Source organism: Python bivittatus, unplaced genomic scaffold (assembly GCF_059951505.1).
Source record: "Python bivittatus isolate LINGU-HERP-01145 unplaced genomic scaffold, Pbiv_v1 ctg000790_np1212, whole genome shotgun sequence".
NCBI classification, from domain to species: Eukaryota; Metazoa; Chordata; class Lepidosauria; order Squamata; family Pythonidae; genus Python; species Python bivittatus.
This window is the reverse complement of record NW_028277110.1, coordinates 5,464,249-5,488,283: the sequence shown is the minus strand read 5'-3', so window position 1 is coordinate 5,488,283 and position 24,035 is coordinate 5,464,249. Positions and strand designations below refer to the sequence as shown.

Sequence of the window (24,035 nt, the reverse complement as noted above, 5' to 3'; positions counted from 1 at the left end):
TAGCAGTTTATTAGTCCCTGCTTAACTGATAGCAAAAATGCAAGCTCCGAGCCCAAGCTTTGGTGGGCAAAACATTTTAAGATGTTAGCTGATGTGAATGGCATGGTTTTCTGTGGTACGATAAAGTTAAGGTTAATTTAGATTTTAAAAATCACTATGTCAGAAGTGCCATATTGAGAACATGGAATAGATATAAACCCAGACTGTGCCCAAAAATGCCTTTAGGGGTTTCAGCACAAGAAGCATTTTATAGGAAAGTAACAGCAGGTAAAGAGAAATGGTTAACCTGTGGAGAGTTGTTAGGACAACATGGAGAAAATATAAGATGAAATCAAAAGAACAGTTGGCTGCAGGAGGATTTAGTTTGCAACGGTTTTTATATCCACAACTAAAAGAAAGATTCAAGATAGATAACAGGACATTTGGAATTGAGCAACAAAAGACAATTTGAAGTTGAATTATGTATAAATGTTGAACATATAATTGCCAAAATGTATGAACTCTTGCTGAAATTTGAACTGTGCTGAAATTTGAAATGGAGGATGAACAAGTGAAAGAGTGTACGATAAAATGAGCTAAGAACTGTGGACACAATATACTGATGGAACAGTAGGAAAATATGTGGTTAATTTACATTAAACGTTAAAAGAGAATTTCTGTAACATGATGTACCATTGGTGTATGACTCCAGAACAATTAGCCAGAATGTATAAGGGTATTTCAAATTTATGTTGAAAATGTGGGCAACACAAAGGGTCATTTTGGGCATGCCTGGTGGACTTGTAAAAAAGGCCAGAAAACTTTGGGTTCAAATACATACAGTGGGGCAAAAAAGTATTTAGTCAGCCACCAATTGTGCAAGTTCTCCCACTTAAAAAGATGAGAGAGGCCTGTAATTTTCATCATAGGTATACCTCAACTATGAGAGACAAAATGGGGGAAAAAATCCAGAAAATCACATTGTCTGATTTTTAAATTTATTTGCAAATCATGGTGGAAAATAAGTATTTGGTCACCTACAAACAAGCAAGATGTCTGGCTCTCACAGACCTGTAACTACTTCTTTAAGAAGCTCCTCTGTCCTCCACTCGTTACCTGTAGTAATGGCACCTGTTTGACCTTGTTATCAGTATAAAAGACACCTGTCCACAACCTCAAACAGTCACACTCCAAACTCCACTATGGCCAAGACCAAAGAGCTGTCGAAGGACACCAGAAACAAAATTGTAGACCTGTGCCAGGCTGGGAAGACTGAATCTGCAATAGGCAAGCAGCTTGGTGTGAAGAAATCAACTGTTGGAGCAACAATTAGAAAATGGAAGACATACAAGACCACTGATAATCTCCCTTGATCTGGGGCTCCACGCAAGATCTCAGCCCGTGGGGTCAAAATGATCACAAGAATGGTGAGCAAAAATCCCAGAACCACACGGGGGGACCTAGTGAATGACCTGCAGAGAGCTGGGACCAAAGTAACAAAGGCTACCATCAGTAACACACTACGCCGCCAGGGACTCAAATCCTGCAGTGCCAGATGTGTCCCCCTGCTTAAGCCAGTACATGTCTGGGCCCGTCTGAAGTTTGCTAGAGAGCATTTGGATGATCCAGAAGAGGATTGGGAGAATGTCATATGGTCAGATGAAACCAAAGTAGAATGTTTTGGTCTAAACTCAACTCGTCGTGTTTGGAGGAGAGAGAATGCTGAGTTGCATCCAAAGAACACCATACCTACTGTGAAGCATGGGGGTGGAAACATCATGCTTTGGGGCTGTTTTTCTGCAAAGGGACCAGGACGATTGATCCGTGTAAAGGAAAGAATGAATGGGGCCATGTATCGTGAGATTTTGAGTGAACACCTCCTTCCATCAGCAAGGGCATTGAAGATGAAACGTGGCTGGGTCTTTCAGCATGACAATGATCCCAAACACACCGCCCGGGCAATGAAGGAGTGGCTTCGTAAGAAGCATTTCAAGGTCCTGGAGTGGCCTAGCCAGTCTCCAGATCTCAACCCCATGGAAAACCTTTGGAGGGAGTTGAAAGTCCATGTTGCCCAGCGACAGCCCCAAAACATCACTGCTCTAGAGGAGATCTGCATGGAGGAATGGGCCAAAATGCCAGCAACAGTGTGTGAAAACCTTGTGAAGACTTACAGAAAATGTTTGACCTCTGTCATTGCCAACAAAGGATATATAACAAAGTATTGAGATGAACTTTTGATATTGACCAAATACTTATTTTCCACCATGATTTGCAAATAAATTCTTTAAAAATCAGACAATGTGATTTTCTGGATTTTTTTCCCCATTTTGTCTCTCATAGTTGAGGTATACCTATGAGGAAAATTACAGGCCTCTCTCATCTTTTTAAGTGGGAGAACCTGCACAATTGGTGGCTGACTAAATACTTTTTTGCCCCACTGTATACTGATACAAAGAATTTTAAAGACTAAGATTCAACTGAAAGCAGAACTTTTCTTGTTGGAATTAATGGACAGACAACTAGAAAAGAGCCATGGAAAACTAGTTTTTTTATATGATCACTGTTGTGAGACTACTATATGCACAAAAATAGAAAGACTGTGATATACCCACAATGGAGGAATGGTTGGTGAAGAAGATGGAATTAGCAGAGATGGCAAAACTGGCAAAATTAACCTGTTTGCTTAGAGAAAGATCAACTATTATATTTATTAGTGACTGGAAACCCTTTATGGACTTTATGCTGAAAAAAGAAAAAAAAATGATTTATGGGTTTGACAATTAGGGTAGCTTTTAGAAAGCAAATTATGAAGGAACCTTAGAGAGGGTGAAATATAAATGCATTTATAACCACTGTCAAAAAGATCTTATCTTTTTCTTTTCTATTTCTACTTTCTTTCTTAGTTATTCAGTTTTCTTTATTTTCTTTGTTTCTTTTCTAATGTTTGTATTGCTTTTATCTTGTTCAATTTTTTTCAATAAAAATTATATTAAAAGGGGGAGGGGGCTAGCTGATGGAAATCCTACTGGTTTCTCAAAACAAAACCAGTCACTCTGTCGGATTCCCTTGTCTGTTCTCAAGGTAGCATGATCTCCACCAGCTTTCAGAAATAGCTTGCTTTGTTTCATATTGCTGCTACAGAGACACAGCAGAGACGTTGATCTGCATGTCCGGAAAAATGTTGCAGCGCTCACAGTGAAAACTTATTCAGCAATTTTTTGTGGGTTTTGTATGTGTCTACAGAAATGTCTTGGGAAATACTGAGATGGATCACAGGGTCACTTTATGTGAAACTTAATCAGCAACCTGTGTAGATTTTTCTATCTATTGGTATAACTGAATCCTTTACATTGCTCTCCCTACCTGGTGCCCTTCTATAATGCTCACTTAAACAAATACACTGACAAAGAGAGCCAGCAAACCATTTCAAACAATGTTGCCTACCTCACCACTGCAGGAAATGTTTTTACATCAGGCAGTAATTCATTAGGCAGATACATGGCTTTTCTTATTTTTCTTATTTCACAAGGATTTCAAAAGCTTACTACTCAGCTTGCTGAGCAGACTGTAACAACACCATCAATGTTTGCTGGGTGCAGCTGGAAGTAGGATTATCCAGATCTGAATCCCTACTCAGCTAGGAAATTCAGTGGTTAACTCTGGGACAGTCAGCCTAAACCACACACAAAGCCTGTTGTCAGGATAAAGTGGCACCCTTGCGTGGCCCTTTCAGTGCTGTGGATGAGGAATGGATAAAGGTTATAAGAGAATGTGACATTAGGAGGAAAAAGCCGCATCTGTAGCTGAATAGCAGTTGGCCAGTAAGAAAGTATGAAACATGGTATGTCTTGGTGCGGCAGAGCATGTTCAGTGGTTGGTCCAACAGTGAACTGATAGTGCTGATTCATAGAACACACAGATAATTGTATCCTAAATCATAAAATACCCAGGATTTTCCTAAGGAGGTGAACCAGTGCAATCTTTTTTCCCTCTACCTAGTACTTCAATAATGAAATTTATGAAGCCCAACGGTATGATGGGTTTTTGAAGACCTACGAAAATGCCTCACTGAAAACTACCTCCACGTTGGCTCTGCTTAATTTTGGACAGAGTGCTATATTCAGCATCGGATTAACAGCCGTCATGGTGCTGGCTAGCAAGGGAATTCTTGCAGGTACCTCTTCCGTGTCCAACCCTAGTTCTTTGCATTAAACTCATGTTTCACTTGCACTCCTCCTCCCTGATTTTTTCCTTTGCTCTCTTCAAATGCGTGTCCTGTATTTGTGGTGGCCCTCCAGATGTTCCAGCAATCGCAGCTGGCTGTGGGTTTTGCAGCATGTGGGGGATGGCAGGTCCCCCCCTCTGTTCTCTGCTGATTGTTATAATAGTGTGATCTAAACATGTGGCTGTCAGCTGACTTCAGCTTTAATATGAATATATGCTGAATATAAATTTGAGTTGGGTGTATAATAGCTGGCTGCAGCTTATTTTGAAAAATTGAGCTACGTGGCCCAAAAGCTGCCTTATTGCTCCTCTACATTTTCTTTGTCATGAAGGTAACTTAACTGTTGGTGACCTGGTCATGGTGAATGGATTGCTGTTCCAGCTTTCCTTGCCCCTCAACTTCCTGGGAACGGTATATAGAGAGACGAGGCAGGCGCTCATAGACATGAACGTATTGTTTACGCTGCTTAACGTAGACACTAAAATCAAAGTGAGTATTGTCTGTAAAATCTTCCTTAAACACTTGCCATGCGTGCTAGTTTAAAACGAATTGGGACCTTTTTGTGGCAATATTTGAGCAGTTAGTGAAGATCCTTCATTTAATGTGGTATTTCTGAAACTGGTTTTGAAAAAATAGCAAGGGGATATTTGTCATCTCTGCATTTTATATATAAGTGTGCCCTGTGCATTGAAATTTTATTCTGTCATTTTAATTAATGATGCAGAATTGATTGTGCAAAATGCTGCCTTGGAGCTAGACCATTCTGGAAAAAATTATTGAGCTTTAAAGAAGAGGGGAGAAAGAAAGAAAGAAATTTACCTGTAGCTGAAACTGCTAGTTTTTTACCTCTTTTGGGCATTTGCTTGTGCCTCGTTTTCAATTAGGTCTATTGTTTAGCTTGTTAAGCTCTTTAACATACCTTCTGGGCAGTGTGTAAAGCAGCACTCTTCTCTTAATAGGATAAAGAACTGGCTCCACCCCTGCAGATCACACCACAGACTGCTACCATCGTCTTTGATAACGTGCATTTTGAATACCTTGAGGGGCAGAAAGTCCTCAGTGGCGTGTCTTTTGAAGTCCCTGCAGGAAGAAAAGTGGCCATTGTAGGAGGCAGTGGGTCAGGGTGGGTAAGCGGATGCGCAAAATTCTGCATCATTGATTGATTTCCTTCTTGATGTGGCGATAAAGATGTGGGGGTTTTGAAAGGTGCCATCCAGGAAAAATGTTCTAATCCCAAGTCTCCTTTTTTTTTTTTTTTTTTTTTTTAGGAAAAGCACAATTGTAAGATTATTATTTCGCTTCTATGAACCTCAGAAGGGAGGGATTTATATCTCTGGCAAGAATATACAGAATGTCAGTTTGGAGAGCCTGCGGAAGGCTTTAGGAGTTGTGCCCCAGGTATGGTCCTTTTCCTGCCATGGAAGTCAACCTAACGTTGCAGGCCCGGAGACTGATGGCATAATGGGAACACTGGGGTGGCAAAGCGGGTGAAATGTTGGCTGGAGTGCAGAGAGAAAGCTGCACCAGGTGGACAGGACCACATGTTGGCGGCCTGCTTGATTTGCGGTTTAATTATTTAATTAAATCAATATACAATGAAATAAGGATGGATACTTGGGATACCTGGGAGCATTAAAACATCATTACACACTTTAGCTTGGTGTTCACCAAGCTTTCTGTCCCACCTGACTTTTGGTTTTTAGATTCTTTTAAAGAAAGGAAGATATAAGGTGGCAAAATGTAAAACTGCACCTTTATCTCTCTAGAGAAACAATCATATCTTAACAATGCTCAGGTTAGGTGACACTTGACATTGGACTATCTTTGAAATGTTTCTCACTCTCTTTTGTATTCTGTTATTTCAATAATAAGAAATATTCAGAAAGGAAAACAAAACAGAGAAGTGTTGGGGACAGAGCCATGGCTTAGGCCTGGGATCTCTTGAGGCACCATTGTCTTGTCTTTGGCCCCATATATAGGATGCTTTTCCCACAGGGCTGTCCTGTTGGAGGCAATATGTGTGTTATTATTTTAGCCATTTTGATTTTGGAAATAGAAAGGTAGCCTGCGGGCATTAAAAAATAAGGGCAGAGTTCTCATAATTTCAGGAACCTGAAAATGTAATAATATTTGAATAAAGCTATCCCAGATCACTCTATAATGGGGCTGAGCAAACTTGCCCTTCAGGTTTGTTTTGTTGCTCCTTACACTCTCTTGCCATTGGGCATGCCAGTTAGGGTCCTTGGGAGTTTAAATCTGAAAGATGTGTAGGTACTAGGTAGCCTATTCCTGCCATATAGGCTTTCCAGGCTGTTTTGTGAGTAAAGTTAATCCTATTAATGATGAAATTATGGTGACCATTTCTTCCCATTCTTCCTACCAGCCCCTCTAGCTTGGGTTAGAATGACCTTGCGGCAGCATCTTTGACCTCTCATCAAAATGCCCCAGGAGCTCTATTCTAGCCAACTTTCTGTTGACTTTGTAAAGGTCCTTTGTATTGTCAATCAGCATTTGGTATTTAAGAAGCAGTGTTTTGTTTGCACGTATCTTAGGATGCTGTTCTCTTCCACAATACCATCTTCTACAACCTCCAGTATGGCAATATCAATGCCTCTGCAGAAGACATCTATGCTGTGGCAAAGCTAGCAGGAATTCATGATGCTATTCTCAGAATGCCCAATGGGTACAACACACAAGTAGGCGAGCGAGGTCTGAAGCTGTCAGGTAAGTAAATCAATGGGCCACTGGTCTCCACACCTGCACTTTTCCTTTCTTGCCTCAGGCTTGGTGCACAACTTATGCTTTCCCACAGCTGTTAGTAACATGACCTTTCTCGGCAGGCAGATAAATGCCAAGTTTAATATTAAATGGTCACCCAGCAGCCGGTCTTACGCTACTTTAGAAGCTGCTTAGAAAGCTTTATTATCAGGAGTCGAGGGTTGGTATGCTCTTCATACCTTCCTCCCCAATATGATGGCCAAATAAGTATTTGATTAGATGGAGGTAATTAATGGCAGCTGCATGGATTTAAGAAGCGTGCTTTTTTAGCAGGAATACAAAGCTCTCTTGTAGCCAGTGATTGCATCATCATCATTATTATTATGTCTCCAAGGCCATAAGGACTCATCACAATGTCATAGGATACCATCCAGACATGGTATCATAATAGCTATGAGTACAGTAATGTCCAAACCTGGAAACATGGACTCTTGAGAGTCTGGTGGGAGGCTGTTAATCCCATCCTTTACTCTGGTTTAATTTTGCTTAAACAGAGCAGCAAGGTGTCAGTCACAAGTGGATGGGCCAAAGTCTGGGGGGGGGTTTATGGGCGGGGGGGAGTTGAGGGGTAAAAAGCTTGTTCCTTAAATCCTCTGTCCACCCCCCAAAATCTCAGAGGCCTGTTTGGACTGGGTTAAGTAGTAAAACAGTAAAATTAGTACTCAACCATTCATCTTTGCTACTTTTCCCCCTTAAAAAATGACCCGTTGTCTCTGGGTTGCTGGGGGATTGCATGAAACTTGCGGTCCATGCATCTGCTTCAGGAAGTTTGTAAAGATTTTCCATGACGCACCTGATATGAATCAAAATCGGTAGCTGGAGATGTCCGAACTGTTTAAAGGTTGACATATGCCTCTTTGCTGGATGCAAATGTGCATATTTAATGGAAGCATTTAGCTTAGGGGGATGAGGGCGATGGTGATGGAGAACACTTATGGTAATCCTGTTTAATTTTCCTTGTGAGATTCTTCGGTAGCACAAAAGAAGCATCAATGTTCCGTGTTATAGAAAAAATATTTTTGTTATGGGATAATAGACTCTAAGATTCTTTGGCACTAAGGCTTAAATATATGATCAAGAGAAGGGAAAAACCACTATTTAAGCAGATGCTATACAGTGCTACAAGAATCATATTTAATTTGTATCACCGTGAATCTGTTTAGTATGGAATGATAGGTAGGAGGAAGAAACAAACAGAAGTGTTTATTGTTATTTATTGGGAGCATGTATAGCTCTATGACTCCACAGATGAACTGGAGCCCGACAACCTGTATGTTTGTACACTATAGAAGACTACATTGTAACTCCCATCCAGTGCCAACTGTTGAAGGTTCTGTTCGGAAAAACAGATTCCATCCTACACAGTACAGTTACAGCTATGGGAGGAAACATCGGAATCAAATGCTGCATATTTCATGGAACTGACTTCATATTCACATGGTTAGCCCTTCCCTGTAAAAGGAACAGCAGCTTCCACTAACATGCGGTCACTGGTTAAATGGAAACTATTTCATTTTGAAATGTGTTGCGTTTTTAAAATATCTCTTAAGGATATTTTAAAATATCTGTAATTCATTGAGTGACGAGCTTCATTGAGTGACGAGCTACATAGACCGGGGCAGTCTGTAATTCCTAAGGATATTGCCCCGGTCTATGTAGCTCGTCACTCAATGAAGCCTTGGATGATAGATAGGAAATCTTGTCCTCCAAATGAACTACAGTCCCTACTCTCCATCACTACTCTCCATGTTGGCTAGGACTTCTGAGAATTGTAACTCAGCAGCATTTGGTGGGGTGCAGATTCCCATTTCTGCATTAGCACTAACACTCTCTTTGTGACAGGAACAAGCTGAGAAAAAGTGTAGATGTTGGCACCAGATGCCTGATAGCTAGAGTCAGAAGACCCTGGGTTTTGCTAAGCTGTTTATCTTAGAGACTGTGACCTGGGAAACGTCCTGGTATTAGGCAAGGAGTTACGTGCCAAAGTCTTTCAGGATAGTTACATCTGTGATCGTGATCTCCATTGAAAATCTGTTTATGGTCGGTTTTGATACTTTTCTAAGTGTTAAACCTAAGGAAGGGGAGAGGAATGTATTTGTTCATAATTTATATAATGCATTGTGTATATAGGCTCAGCATTTATTAGGGTAAATGTCCTTCTCATTTCTTGCTGGACTTTTAGTTTCTAAATTGGAAATTGCAGCCGCACAGTAACTCAGTTTAAGAAATGGCCATTTGTTCTTAATCAAATGCTATACTTTTAATTATAGCATTGACTTATGGAGAGACGGTTTGCAGGAAGGTCACTATAGTAGAAATGAAACCTGTTTTTCTCAAGTATATGCAATAACCATTGTAAACGTTACAGATGGTGAAATCCTCTCCCTTTATTTTATCATGCTATTGGAAATGCATTGTCAAGAAATGTTCTAATGATTTTTTAGGAGTATATTTAACACCTGGTTTTTCTTGACTTTATAAATACTATGCAACTTTTTTGGACATATCACGGTCAGTAATAGCTGTGACCTTTTTTTTATTTAATATACTTGCTGACTTTGGTGCAAGACGGCTACCTTTGGCCTGTTATGGAAAAGTGTCTATCCTGTGACTATCATAGGAGACCCTTTTGCACTAATGTTTTTGAATGCATGTGTGTATTCTGGGATGCTGCAGCTTATGGTCGTTTTACAGTGTATAAGCAGCTGTAGCTATATGCACAGAATTCATGTTGTTTCTTAAGCGGAAAGGCTTTGTAATTCTATTGGATCTGAAATGGTGCTCGTCCCACACTGTTCCAAGACCCGCACTGTGATTCAGTAACAAGCTGAAGAAATCCTTCTCACATTTATCCTGAGATTGACATGGGTGGTCTTTGAAATGGGTTGGGAAGAAGACCTGAGACAAGACCTTGCATTATGGAACCATTACTTCTATAAATACTGGCAATAGCCAATACAATACACTTCAGGGTAGGCATTTTATGAAGAGAGTGAGAAGCAGAAATCACATCTTGGGTGAATAGTTCAATTTCTGTTTATTGCTCAGCTTCAGGACAGCCACTTAAGGCTCAAAGTGAAATGAGATTATTATCCTCCTAAAGTGGCTTGCTAAAACAAGTCAGTGTTAGTTAGAAGGGCACATCACCAGGAATATGAAAGCATTAAAATGGAAGGCTTGTCAAATCTTTGGCATGTAACACAAGAAGGCAGATGTATATATAACCATTAATTATTTTCGGGACCTCCAAAATCTGAAATGGACTTTAAATTTTTAAAGACAGGCAGTACATCTAAAAATGCAATAATGCAATAATGCAGCAACATGGTGGCCTAGAAGAATGGCCCTAATTATGCCTTAGCAAATGGAAGCAAATAGTGTCTTTGATATTGGAGAACCTGCCGAGGCACCAAAATCTTTGGGGGTCAAAGTGATACTCTCAGAGTTGATCCACGTGCGAATGGTCTAAGTTCTTCTGGGTTTTGTTGTAGTTTCTGTTGGTGCAAGCTGGAGCCATTTCAGGCGAGATCTGTGAGTGGGGGCAGTTTTTTCTTTCTGTCCTGAGTTTTTGGAAGGGCAGGTTGTGAAGTGTTTCATAGCTGTTTTTTTTTAAAATGCGCTGCACTGTTTGAGTGTTTTTTTTTTTTTAATGAGAAATGAATGTTTTACCTCAACATCAGAATTCATAGCAGTTGGAGTCAGATGAGGTAGAGAGGCTCTAAATAATGGTCTGGAGTTTTGATAGGAGTTGTAGAAGCAAAGATAACGTCACTGGTGAGTGTAGAGAATATGAGAAAAGTTGCCCATCGTTTTATTTATTTGTTAGATTTATATTCCCCCTTTTCTCTAAGAAAACTCCACTCCACCACAATGGCTCTCTAGTTTCCTTCATTTCAAATGTCATTCCAGGCAAAAACCGTTATCACTGACTGTCCATGTGTGTGTCTTTTCTTTTTTAGGAGGTGAAAAGCAGAGGATTGCAATAGCCAGGGCAATCTTGAAGAATCCTCCCATTATTCTCTATGATGAAGCAACTTCATCTTTAGATTCCATTACAGAAGAGGTAGGCTGGCCTTCTCTACCCCCTGCATCTTTATTACAGCCCTGCATTCTGTTATCCCAGGTTCCCAGAGATCAAATGTGGAACAGTGGGAGAACTGGCTTTTCTAGAGTTGGATGGAGAAATGAATCCACTTCTGAACAAATTATAGCACAATACTCACAAGCATTAAGTAGAGCAGTTGGAATCGCTTGACCTGTTCACTCTAAGAGGTGAAGTCTTAATTTGAAGGAAAGCAGTTGGTTGCCACTTAATATTCATAAAAATTGGTCCTCTAAATTATGTTTGCATGTGAGCCATAGAACCATAGAATGCTCATTGTTGCTGCATCTTTCCTGGGATGCAAAACTGACTCTGGATAATTCTTTCACTTGGCACCAAATTACATTCACAGGTAGGGCTGTAAAGCATCAGGGTGTTGTGATACAGATGTCATGACATCACTGTGGCAACTTCATAATCTTATACAGAGATGCCTGCACCACTGGCAACTTCCCTAACAAGTCTTCTTGTCTGCAGCAGAAGCTCACCATGTCTGCCTGTGTCAGGTTACTTGACATACCAGTTGACCTCTGATCATAAGATGGTCTGACTGCTGATGCTTGATGCACGGTGTCATTTCTAAAGTGTGGAAGGATACAGATGCACCTGTCAGGAAAAACCTCCTTGGATTCCATTCACTGATCATGATAAGAATTTTTAGCGAGCTTATTTATTCTACTTGTTTGTTGCCGTTCATTTTGCTATATTTATTATGAGGTTGTCAAATGAAGTTGAATGTTTACACAACACAGCTGCACTTTAAAAGCAGCTAGTAAAATATGACTCCTTTTCCCCAAAGTGTGCAACAAGCAATCAGAAGGGTATTTAAGGGAAAGCAAAATTTGTCTATGCCTTGCTATATTATAAAGGAAGCGAAAAATAAATCACTGTTGGAACATGCACATTTTTCCTGTTTAGAAACCAAAGTTCCCTCTCACTTTTCCCCTGGGACGTCGAGACTTCACAAAGAAGGAATCTCTTTTTTGTGGGATATTGGAGGTTGTCATAGCATGTACTTTCATGCATTAAATTGCCACTTTTTTCTCTGTTTATGACATTGGAATTGCTAGCAGCTTGTTTCTATGTGTGATTAAATCATTCTCATTTGCTAATCTATTTTAAGATGAGTTTTCCCCCTCCTTGCACCTATCTTTAATCTTTCAGAACATCTTGAATGCCATGAGGGACATTGTCAGACACAGAACATCCATCTTCATCGCACACAGGTTGTCAACAGTGGTTGATGCTGATGAAATAATTGTCCTGGATCAGGTGAGACCCACCTTTCTGATGGGAAGAAACTTTGGTAATCTTGCAAATGTCATTTGCAGCTACAGAATTTCCCAGTGCCACCTTTCCCTAAAAAGCTTTTGACTTGAAATACTGGAATGTTATGGATGTGTGGGTGCATATTTGTATGTGGAGTGTGTGACAGAGAAGGACAGATGGATTGAGGGAACAACATGTTGGGTTTTGAAGTGGATTATCATTAATTAGTTTCCCTGGTGGCTTAGTGATGGTAGGAGCATAATACACTTTTCAAGTTCTAGTGATTTTGTGTTCTTATTATGCTAGATCCCTAATGTGTATCTGGTATGGTTTTATTGTACCAGGAATCTGGGGTACATATTTCACATACCTACATTATGTTTCCTTTAAAAAGAAAGAAAAAGTAGATAGTTAGATCCTGACCCTATGAACATTTATTTGGGGTCAGGTGCTTCCTTTATTAAACAGTAGGTTTGATACACCATTCTGTGTTGTTACTGGCTATGCCTCTAGAATTTTTCATTAATGTCTATTTGTCCTATCCCACCTTTTCACATAAATGCCACAGGTGGCTAACAGTCCAATAACAAACTTAGAGTACCAGTGAAAGCTACACAACCCATGAGTAACAATTCAAGATTTACACAAGTACAGGGGGACTTGAGCAAGTTCAGTGACCAGAGAATGGTCAAGAGGAGGTGGTAGGTAGAGAACCTCAGGGGAGGAGCATCCTTGAAAAAGGGCGTGGTTGGCTGAAACACAGAAAAAAGTGCTTTAGCTGTGTTTTGTTGTAAGCACTTCTTGTAAGAAACAAAATAGCACAGTTCAGTATAGTTAATTAAACACAATCCTAATAGTGCCCAATAAATTATCAGCAGCTAAAAATCCAAACCAGTAAATCTGGGGAACATTATAACATACAGGAGATCAATGTGACTTTTCTTTAACTATGAAACAGTATGACTGATGCCAGTTGGAGTCGTGTTGTAAAAGAAGCTGCCCCTGGTTGAAGGACATTCCAGGTCAGGTGTCACCCACACTTAAATCATTCCCCCTGTGGCTTCCTTGCTCGGATCTCCCTGGAAACCAAGATGGCAATGGGCTTTAGATAATGAGAAAAGATGCTTAAGGATGAGTGGGTCAGATTGCCTTCCATAGATCCATTAGTGCTTGCCCTCAAATATAACAGGTTCTCTTTAGCATAGCTTTAATGCTTTGATTGATTTAAGACTTTGCCCCATTAATTTATGTGTGTATTATTTCTTTAATGTATTTATGATGAAAAGGTGCTCAAGCCAAGCTAACCAAAAATAAAAATCAGTTACGTCCACTGAATTATTCTGCTCTTCTCTGGTCTGGTGTCCTTCTCTGGTCAATAACTGTAATAAAGGTCTTCTGATGCCACCCTCCACGTGAAGCCTTGGGAGTCCAATTCTCCCTGCCTATCACCACCAGTGTGCCACCGCTATTGCTTCATACCTGTGTGCACTTTCAGGCTAAATCAGTCTAAATGCAGGCATAAAAAAAATGGAGCGGCCAGAGTCTTCTGGGCAAAGATTTTCACATTATAAAACAGGGTCCCAGTGTTTCTGCCTCTCTCACTTCCTCATTTTAACAACATTAGTAAATCAGAAAGGGGCAGCAAGTGTGACTTTGGGCTCAAGCAAGGAGAAAAGCTAGAAATTGTGTTGCAACGATTATCATTAAAGAGGAAAAGTGGTAAACGTTTTAAAAATAATTTTAAAAGACACAAAGCTTGAGGCCCCACATCACGCTAAGCCATAGCATGCTACACCTTAGCCATCATGCCAAGCCATCATTGGGTGTGTTCATATATTACATATACACTTAGGTTCAAGTTCATATTCCTCCCAGGTGGCTGGTGCTTTTTGTATTTACTGATGCTTTTCCGTTGAGGTGGCTGAAGGCTGAGGGAAACTGCTGTCATCTGGTCTTTCACCAGAGTTTCTAGTCTCTGTGAAGGCTATCAAAATTATTTTGGCGGAGTTCTGAAAATCTCAACCCTTGAAGGCTGAACCCAGGTAGGAACCAGCCTGGGTTACTGTTTTAACGGTGCCCCAAACAGAAGAAAATATTTTCCAGGAGATCTTCTCAGGCCCTGCCTTCTGCTTTTTTGGACAGTAGATTCAGAAGTGTTCCTTTTAATAATGGAACTGGCCCTTTCCCTCTTGGCTCTGAAACCATTGGAAGGGTTGGCCATATTCTTCTTCCTTGAGTTTTTTATAATGATATTGCTTGATTTTGCTTATCCACTTCCTGGGCATTCAGCTGATGGTTATGTTTCTTACCTTTTATCAAAAGAACAGCCTTTTATTACGTGCAAAGTATTTAAATTCTGTGTGCTGGCTAATAACTTCCAACAAAATTTAATTGTGGATTCATTTGTCATCTCCTTGTATATTTTATGTATTTGGTATTCCTGTCACTGGTCTGAAAGCATAAAACAGTTATTTACTTAAATGCTACGAAGCCTCTTGCCTATCGTCTCCCTACATGCTGGCTGGCTTGTAGAAACTTCGAGAGTAAGAACGTCCTAGAATTATTGGGACTCTCAGCAGCGCAAGGCTTCTGTAGCATCCCAGCAGATCCAAGCGGGAAATGTTCCCTGACAGGGAGGAGCTGAATACTGTTGTGGGAATGCTAAGACTTCGTGTACATAGGAAGTTCCATAACTGTGTTCATAAACCTCTTTTGTTGAAAATGACAACAATGCAAGTCTCTGTTCCTTTAATTCAGAGACCATGTTGGCACCCACTGAACAAGGTACAACCGAAACGAGGGTTGTCTCATTTTGAGAAGAGACAGAAATGAATTAGGACGCCTGCCTCCTGCCTATTGATGCAAATGCTAGTTTTTAAAGTACCCTTAGTGAAGCTGCCTCTGACCCATCCTTTCTAAAACACTGTTCCTCTGGCCACCTCCATGATTTTACATTTGTATTTTCCATGTCCATTGTACAAACGAAATTTAACAATTGTAAGGTATTGGCCTAATAAGGAAATATTATATTGTTACTGGATTTTTTAAAAGGCCCAATTGAGCTGGCTCATTAGCAATAATGAAATGCCAGAGAATGCTTAGGACCCCTTAAATGTCTTGCCTCTGTGAGCGCTTATGAAGTAGAGATTTTGTGATGATCTCAATGAGGTGGCTTGATGCATGCCTGGCTCCCAACTAGCTCATAAAATGCTGGCGACTTAGAAAACTGCTAGCTCACACTGTTGCAAACCAGCCCAGCAAAAGGAAGATGAGAAGAAAACGTTAAAATAAATTAGGGAACAAGGTGAAGAAACTGAACTATTATATGGCCTCTTCCCAGCACAATGTAAATATTTGCAGTTTTGGGTACAACGAAAAGTCTGAATCAGTAGTTGATTTATACACACACACACAATGGTGACAATCTGTCCAGTTTCATTGCTGGATAGGAAGCTTTCTGTTCCTCTAAAACTGCTGGAAAGGCATGCTGTCTGCTTCAAACACATCCTTTTTTTTTTTAAACCCAATGAATAGTAAATTAGAGTGACCTATTGTGAGCTTGATTTAAAAAAAAAAGATTGAAAGCAAAAGAGAAATGTGTATAATATGACTAAGAGTCCCGTTGATTTACCACTGTGTTCATCCAACAGATGTTGCGAGGCTGCAAGCTTCAATTATAAATCAGAAGTTTAAATCAAAACTCTGCTTCTGATGTCATTGTAACCTCCAGACATTGGAATAGCCAGAGATAACAAACTCTTAATTCAAATCATTCATGAAAGTTTTAAAAGGCTTTTGGAATGTCTCTCCATCTCCCTCCTCTTTCCTCTAACAAGAATCTGGCATTTTGAGTTGGTCATTTGTTGCTTTCTTAATATATATATATGGCAACTGCATTATTTCCCACTGCTCTGGCAAATCCCTTTAGATCAATTCCTCTGTGAAAACTATTTTAGGGTTTACAATTCTGGTGGCTTCTGGTAGATTGTACACCACTCAGCCATTTTGAAAAGGCAGTATAGAAAATTTCAAAAACAATAAGCTAATAGTTCAGGTTGGTCGACCTTGTGTGAGAAAATGTGGAGAGGCTGTGAGATTAATGAAAGGAAAGTTATCCATAAACAACCAAGAGATGATAAGGGAGCAACTCAGCCCAGGTGGCAAGAATTAGGGACATTCTGAGAACCCCCATCTCAATGATGTATGGAAATGCCTCCTGTATTTTCCAAGATTGTTTGTTTATCCCTAATATGCCTTACTGAAGTTGATGCATTTCTTGCTTCCTTGATCTTGCCCAGCATCTTATCAGTTGATTGGTCTGTTTCTTCCTGCTTTGGTATCCTTCCAACAAAGCAGTGTTATTAATGACTGGAACAACATTTAGAGGGTTATTTTAACTGCCACAATTCAGTTTTTATTCAAGCAGAGAAAAGTTCCAAAACCATTCCCACCCATTTCAGAATTTACTTGGGCAACCTATAACACTTGTGTGTTTTTATATCTGGAAACCATGAAGGACCAGGTGAGATATCATGAGGGTATCTTTCCCATGATTGGCCTCTTTAATTTGGGGTGAGGTAGCCTGTTTTTAACAAATACCTGGATTAAAAGTAGAACAGTGTCAACTTCTACCCCCAGTTTCCAACAAATCTCTACCAGTTGGTCCACACCCTTTCTCCTCATTGCCATACTGCATGGAAAGTCCATGGACCAAGAGGAAAGACCAGGGCTCCTCTCCTCATATCCTCATAAGAAAAGTCCCACCATCCCTCCATGTCAAGAATGGGGAAGACCCACCACATGTCCACCACAGTCTTGGCTGTTACACATGTAAATTAAACTCTGGCTGAATAGTGACAGTGTTTATGGGATATAAGAAGAGAGGCATTGGAAAGGATTATAGGCAAACATTCTGGAAACAGGATCTGGTAACCATCTTCCTTTTTCTTAACAAAATACCTTCTCTTTTCCTCCCCTCAGTGCTTGAGCACAGCTTTTGCAAGTGGGTAGACCATGTTAAATCCCTGGTATCTACTTAAAAGAGATGCATAGTAGGTGGCTGGAAATGCACTTGACATGTTGGGAAACATGTACCAGTTGTAGCAGGCAAAATCCAACCCAAAGGACCAGCCTTCCCCAAATTTTGTCCCTTCCAAAAAATGAACTTCCAACTCCCAGAATTCCCTAGCTATCATGGCTATAGCTGAGAATTCTGTGAGTTGGAGTCCACCCATCTGGAGATCACCGGTTGGAGAAGATTTAGATGGACTAGCAGCATCACCTGAAATATTGGGCTTTCAAGAGCTCTTCACCTGTAGCTCAGGCTTCCAAGATCTATTTATGCAATTCTTGACGATCTTCCAGATTGTGCCACCAACAGTTGGTGGCCCAAAAAAAAAAAAAAAAAATGGAGGGGAGAGCATTTTTGATGAAACTTCTCACCCATCCATCCCACAATGCAAAAAGGAACCAAATATTCCTGTCCTTCCCAAAGCTGCCAGCTCCCTACCTTCTGCAATTGTGAGATCCTGAAAAAGATAGAGAAAAATATGTTTCCTGCCCTGTCCTAGAGCAGTAAGATCTGAAATAAACTGTGGTTGGGAGTGAGAGAGCTTCAGCCCTCTAGCTCGAAACCCGCTGCTGTTTCCAGTATCCAAGCCTAAGTCTTAACGGGCTGCTCCTTTCCTACTGAGCCCAGAGTGTTCCACGTGTGTTCTCATAAGATGGGTCGGATGCCTCCTTGTTCCAGAGAAGCAGTGCTGTTTGATCATGGACTTCTGATTTTTTAAAACAGGGGAAAGTTGCAGAGCGTGGCAAACATATCGATCTGCTTACCAGTCCCAGCAGTCTCTACTATGAGATGTGGCACACGCAGAGCAGCCGGATGATGAATAGAAGCACCAGTGAGAGATGGGAGGAGAGAAACAATCACATGTCCAAAGAGGAGGAAAGGAAGAAACTGCAAGAAGAAATAATCAACAGTGTGAAGGGCTGTGGGAATTGCTCCTGCTGAGTCTGAGTCCAAATCCACCCCCAGTTGATGCCAACAAAAGTTTGCACTGGAGCTGCGTTCAACCAAGTAAACAGTGCCGAGATTTTGTTTGGTTTCATTAACAGACTTTTCTCCATGAAACTGGATCTTGGTAGCCAAAGGATTTTATGTCTGCTTGTCAGTGATAACTTTCTGAGATCTAGGAGGATTGGTTGAAATTGACCTGGAATATCTCATTAACACTTATATTTGGTAATAATCTCAGACAAGATGCACTCTGCCTGGAATTGTTTGTAACTTGGCAGAAATTATTCTCATCTGGCCAGAATCAAATTGTCTGATGTTCACTGTTAAGATGTTGCATTCTAATGCTGTTCCTCACTGCTGGAGAGTTAAAGGTGTTTTTTATATATTGATTTTAACAGACGCCAATTAAATCAAGTATATATATTCATGGGGAAAAGGATGCGGCTAATATTCTTTAGTTGTTGCGTTTGATAGAATTTGTATCCTTTTATAAAAGAGGCATCAGGTTTGTAACGCAATGCAGAGACATTTCTGCCTCAACATTACTGGTTTTTCCCACAAGAAGTACATATTTCTGCAAGGACTAAATTCTCAGTGTTAAAAACAAAAGTGAGCATCTCAAAATGATCAGTGTCTCTTTCAAGGCAAAGTAGTAAAGGCTGATTCACCTCAATTCTGTAATATTCCCAGAAAGGCACAAGGAAATGTTTCTATTAAATTCTAATGATAATTCAATACAAATATTGTTAGAATTATTGTCTTGCCAATAAGTTGAGTTTCTGTAGCGAGGTATAGAGTGTCTTCATTCCTCAGGCACAGTTTGGACTACCTTTCATTCGAGCCCAATTATGTCAATAAGTATTGATGAAGAAAATGTATTGTTTGGAAAACTGACGTGAGTTGACCTTGATTAAAAATAACTATCCATTAGGCATTTCAGTAGGGGGACGCGGTGGCGCAGTGGCGCAGTGGCTTAATGACGCTGAAAGTTGCCGGCCAGAAATGGCTGACGCTTCGGCGGTTCGAGTCCAGCCTTCGCGTTAGCAGGGTGAGCTCCTGTTTCCTCCCCAGTTCCTGTCAACCCAACAGGTCGAAAACTCACGTGAGTAGATAAATGGGGACTCTCACTCCGGTGGGAGGAAAAATGCTGGGGGCGCTTGCACGGGAGTTGGGAGCAGTTGCCAGTAAGCGCGAAAAACCGTGCATGCCCGAAAAGGGCGCGAAGCAACAGAAACCCCACCTCCTGCGCTCGCCAGCTGGGCTCTGCTCTAGGAAGGAGGCTCTGGCAAACCACTTCCGAAAAACAATTGCCTTGAAAACTGCAAGGACTCGTCCAAAGCAGTCACTGCAGAGTCGGTAACGACTGAGCGCAGATTAATAAAAAAAAAAAGGCATTTCAGTACAAAGATGAGTAACTTTCTTGTTATGCGTGCCTTGCAGAACAAACCCGTCTAATGCATGGCGATAGTTCAAAATTGGAATTGAGGATTCATTCTCCAACTGGATATGTCTCTTTGACGGCATTAGTGGAAAGAGTTGTGGTGCTAGTAAACAAGGTCCTATCTTCGTTTGTTGGTAATTGCTGATAACACTTTCTGCCATTCCTGCTCTCTTTCCTATAGTGCCACTATAGGAGTAGAGGAAAGAACCAGACATTATTGAATTCCAAGAATTGACTGTATAGTTTGTCCTGCTTTCAATTTTTATTTTTCTTTCCCAAAGTGACAACACAAGGTTCAAATGCTCATCTGTCTTAAGAGGCTGGTATATTCCTCCAGGCACCATCAGTGCCTGCATGGAGCACTAATGCCTCTTCGACCAGACTTCATCTGCTCAGGGCTTAAGATGGCTGTCCTCATTGGGAGTCTTTCCAATGAAATGTACAAGGTATCCTGCGTACATGTAGCCTGTGCATACATGGAGCTCCGTAGCATCATGATTTGTAATATATTAACTGGGTTCAGTAGTCACTTAAATAAATACTTTCCACCTGTACTAGAGCGAGAACATCTTCTCTGTCAAGGGTAGTGATCTTCCCCATGCAATTTTTGGAGGGGCAGGGCTGGGTAAATTTGAACTGCGATGGGTTCCTTGTACAGTGTTGTACAGTGGTCTAGCAACTTCAGGCCAGTCAGCCTCCCCTTAGTACACCAGTTTGAGATCCAGAGCACCTTTTGAGCAAAGTGACTTCACCGCAGGTATGTTCTGGGGAAAGAGAAAGCAAGCAATACTGTGGTGTCCTTAGGTTTTGCCTTTGGGGAATAAAGATTTCTGTAAAACATTAAAGGGGCCCGGTTTTCCTCTTAGATTAATTGTTCCTAATTTTCAGTTGCTGTTCTAGGCCTCATTTTTGTCCCTTCTGAAGTGAGCAGGGAAATCTACCCCAAAGACTTTTTTCTCTCTTAGATGGGTTCAGGTGTGAAATAAAGTCACAGTTTATTCCTGTAAGACAAGGTTAAGCAGCAGTCTCACGCCACTATCTATTCTACAGCTGATGGGAATGTAAAATGCAATGCGTGTTGCACTTTTCTGTCATGAATTAAGACTGACCTCACATACTAAGTTGATTCTGAATTTTCAGTTCAGACACATTTATTGCTATTTTCTCATTTTTCATTCTCTTTACGGATTCCTCTCCTACAGGAAAGGTCCAGTGCATAGTGGGAAAAAAGAAGGGCCTTTGGGGATGGGCATGTGCTATAAGGCCTGGATTTAAACATTTGTTGAAAGTTACAACAAATACATTTTTTCTGTTCTGCTCTCCTGATCCTAAGGAGCCATAAATTTTAATTACCTCAACTTTTTTTTAAAAAAAATAAGTATTTGGGAGAGCATATTTGTAGGGGAGGGAGAGTAGAAATTCTTGTTACTTGAATTATTAACTTAAAATAAATGAAGATTTTTAAAATTTTATTTTGATTAAGTTCTAAAGGAAAAGGGCAGAGATTTAGGGTACCTGTAGTGCTTTAGATTCAAGCACAAAAAAGGGGGTTTGGAACATGTGGGGGCCTCACGTCTCCCTTCTCTACAACTCTAAAGAAGCTGTGTCTTATCCCAGGATGATGTGGCTGCTTTAAAGACTCACCGACAGCTGTAACATGAGTGGCTTTGCACGTTCCAAGGCATCTTTTTGTTCTCTAATCCAACGGGCTGCACAACCCTCCAGGAGGTAAAGAAACCTAAGAAGCAGGAGCCTTTTCAATGGCCTTTGTATGTTTTTTTTAATATGTACACTCAATACATTTTATTAGCATAATATTTCGTTTAATAATATCAGACCTGATATTTGGCATGGTAGCTTTTGATCTGGATTCGCTGACAGGCAATGAAATTTGACTTTTTTCTAGGCTACTATCTTTTGGTACGGTACTTGAATGTTGCAAAATGGCTTTATGCTAAGAGTGCACTAGTTTTGTTTCCTAAAATATGATGAAGCTCTTAATAGACGTTGGTTACAGCTGTCAACTATTCAGTTCTCTTGAGGCCTTGAGTCAGTGGCAGGACGTTTTGCCATAGTTCAAGTCAAGAGAGTTGCTGTTTTTTAAGTCATACAAAATAAAAACTGTTGAGCCCATTCGGAAGCTCAAGGAAGTACGGATCATGTTGGAGGAAGGATTTCTCACTCAGTATGACCATCTTTTCATTGGTAGAATATAGTTGTGGATGCTATCTTAGAGTTGTGAAGAAGAACCTGTATTCAAGCGAATGTCTTTTTCTGCCAGCGAGAATGCCTGATGCTGAAGCCTCTCCTTGACATCCTCCCATGGAGAACCTTGGGTATTGCCCAGCGCCTGAGCAGTCCTTGTATATGTGTTTGCTGAGCTGAAGAGTTCATTTAAAGATTGCTCACAATTTCTTATAACGTCTTAGTTATGCAGTGCCTTAGCAGGTCCCATCTTACAATTTCTGGACAGATTCACTGAACACAGAACAAGATGGAATAGCAGGAAACAACACGGCAAGCCAGCTTGTTGGCTGTATGTATGATTTCATATTTCTCCGCAGATTCATTTGGCATTTATTCCTGAGTGCACATTTTGGGGAGTGGATTGCTAATTGTACAAACAGAAATTGTTTTGAAATTCAGATGTTTTACATTGTATTTAGACCTTTTAATTCCCTTCGCCGGTGTAAGACGTAACACGGGCAGAGCAAATAACCAATTTCCAAGCAACGACAAGAAAAATCCAAAAGCCCCACAGTAAAAGTATTGTATATAAAATGTCCATTATGCAGTCTTCTTATCATAATTCATGTTTAATATGTGTAGATAATTATTACCGGAATAAATGATGTATTTCTTTTTGAATAGAAATGGGTGTCCTCTTGAAATTATTCTTTCTAATAACAGCTTCATCAGCAACTTCAAGAGCAAACCAATATTTTCCCCAGTTCCTTACACAGAACAGAAGGCCTGATTATTTTAATAGCATGCCTCATCTACCCAGAGGGAACTGCCTTAGAATTATTCTTGGATTAAAAGTCATTGTTTGTGCAGCATTCAGTAATGTCAGTGAAATGAGAATAAATTGTAGCACTTTGAGCTTTAGCAGTAGGCGATGAAAAATCTCTCCTGAACAGATAGAAAAAGGAACTCCGCAATGCTATGATGATCTTATAATACCTCATTATTACAACGGAAAAATGGCTATATTAAATTGTTTTAGGCCATATCTTTTTGATCTAGACCCCACTCATAAATGTTATTTTTTTTAGCTTTTCTCTTTTGGAAGATTTTCCCCAGTGACAATAATGTTTAAGAGCCATTGCCTGCCTATTGTTGTCCAGATATATTGGGAATATGGTTGTGCTGGCTGTGAATTATAGGAGATAGGGTCCCAATTCCACTTGGAAGGCTGGTTCCCATTATCACAATTTTGTAATTGGACAGTTGGAACAGATGGGAACTAAGGCAGCGAGGGTGTCAGGCCTAGCCCAAGGAACTCCAGGAGACCATGCAGATTCAGTTCAGCAATGTTTATTAGCTACAACCTCTAGCAAGAATCTTCCCAAACTGAAACTCAGTTCCCAAAGTCAAAACAGTGAATTCCTCAGGGAGGTGCCAGCCTCATCCTCTTCTCTCTTCCTCACCCCTCAGGAGATGAAAGAGGATGTTTCCCTCCCTGAGTCTGGCCTTCATAATTCCATTCCATCACATCGGGTCTCTCTTCCACCAACTCTGAGTTTTGGTGCAAGTCGATGACAGCAGGAGGGCATCCCCCTTTGGCTATTGCCACTTGAAGGTTGGTTCTGCCCTGTTTTACCACTGCAGCAATCTTGCGTCCAAGATGACCCACTGAGCTCCGTGGCCAAGAAGGCTTTGATCCTGCACCTGGCAATCTAACCATTTCCCTCCTCGCTGGCAGCAAGACGATGGCAGATTCTGGGATTAGATTTCCTTTGGGTCTCCTGCAAAATCAGCGGCAGAATTGGTACTAAAGCTGCCAAGACCTAGAAATTATTGTGTTGAATTTTGCCTATTTGAAATTGACCTTGATTCATCCCAGCAGGCTAGGATTGCCTGAGCATCATTTGGGGGTGGGGGGCATACGTCACATTTTTGCAAGTCCAAGGGCAGGGATGGGAAGGGTCGTGGTGCAAAGCAGATGTGGCTGGAATCTTGTTCCCCCCTAAAGACCGTTAAACCTATTTTAGGTCTTAGG

General features: G+C 40.7%; 1 protein-coding gene across 1 annotated transcript in view; it reads left to right on the top strand.

Annotated features, from left to right (window-relative positions):
- Positions 1 to 22,679, top strand: part of ABCB7 (ATP binding cassette subfamily B member 7) — a 60,357-nt gene extending 37,678 nt beyond the window's left edge. The window contains exons 9-16 of the mRNA XM_088129284.1: positions 3,979 to 4,153; positions 4,536 to 4,693; positions 5,164 to 5,327; positions 5,473 to 5,602; positions 6,757 to 6,928; positions 10,942 to 11,045; positions 12,249 to 12,356; positions 18,148 to 22,679. Coding sequence (XP_087985410.1) covers positions 3,979 to 4,153; positions 4,536 to 4,693; positions 5,164 to 5,327; positions 5,473 to 5,602; positions 6,757 to 6,928; positions 10,942 to 11,045; positions 12,249 to 12,356; positions 18,148 to 18,366 — 1,230 coding nt within the window. The 3' untranslated portion in view covers positions 18,367 to 22,679. The remainder of the gene's footprint in view (positions 1 to 3,978; positions 4,154 to 4,535; positions 4,694 to 5,163; positions 5,328 to 5,472; positions 5,603 to 6,756; positions 6,929 to 10,941; positions 11,046 to 12,248; positions 12,357 to 18,147) is intronic.
- Positions 22,680 to 24,035: the final 1,356 nt, after the last annotated feature.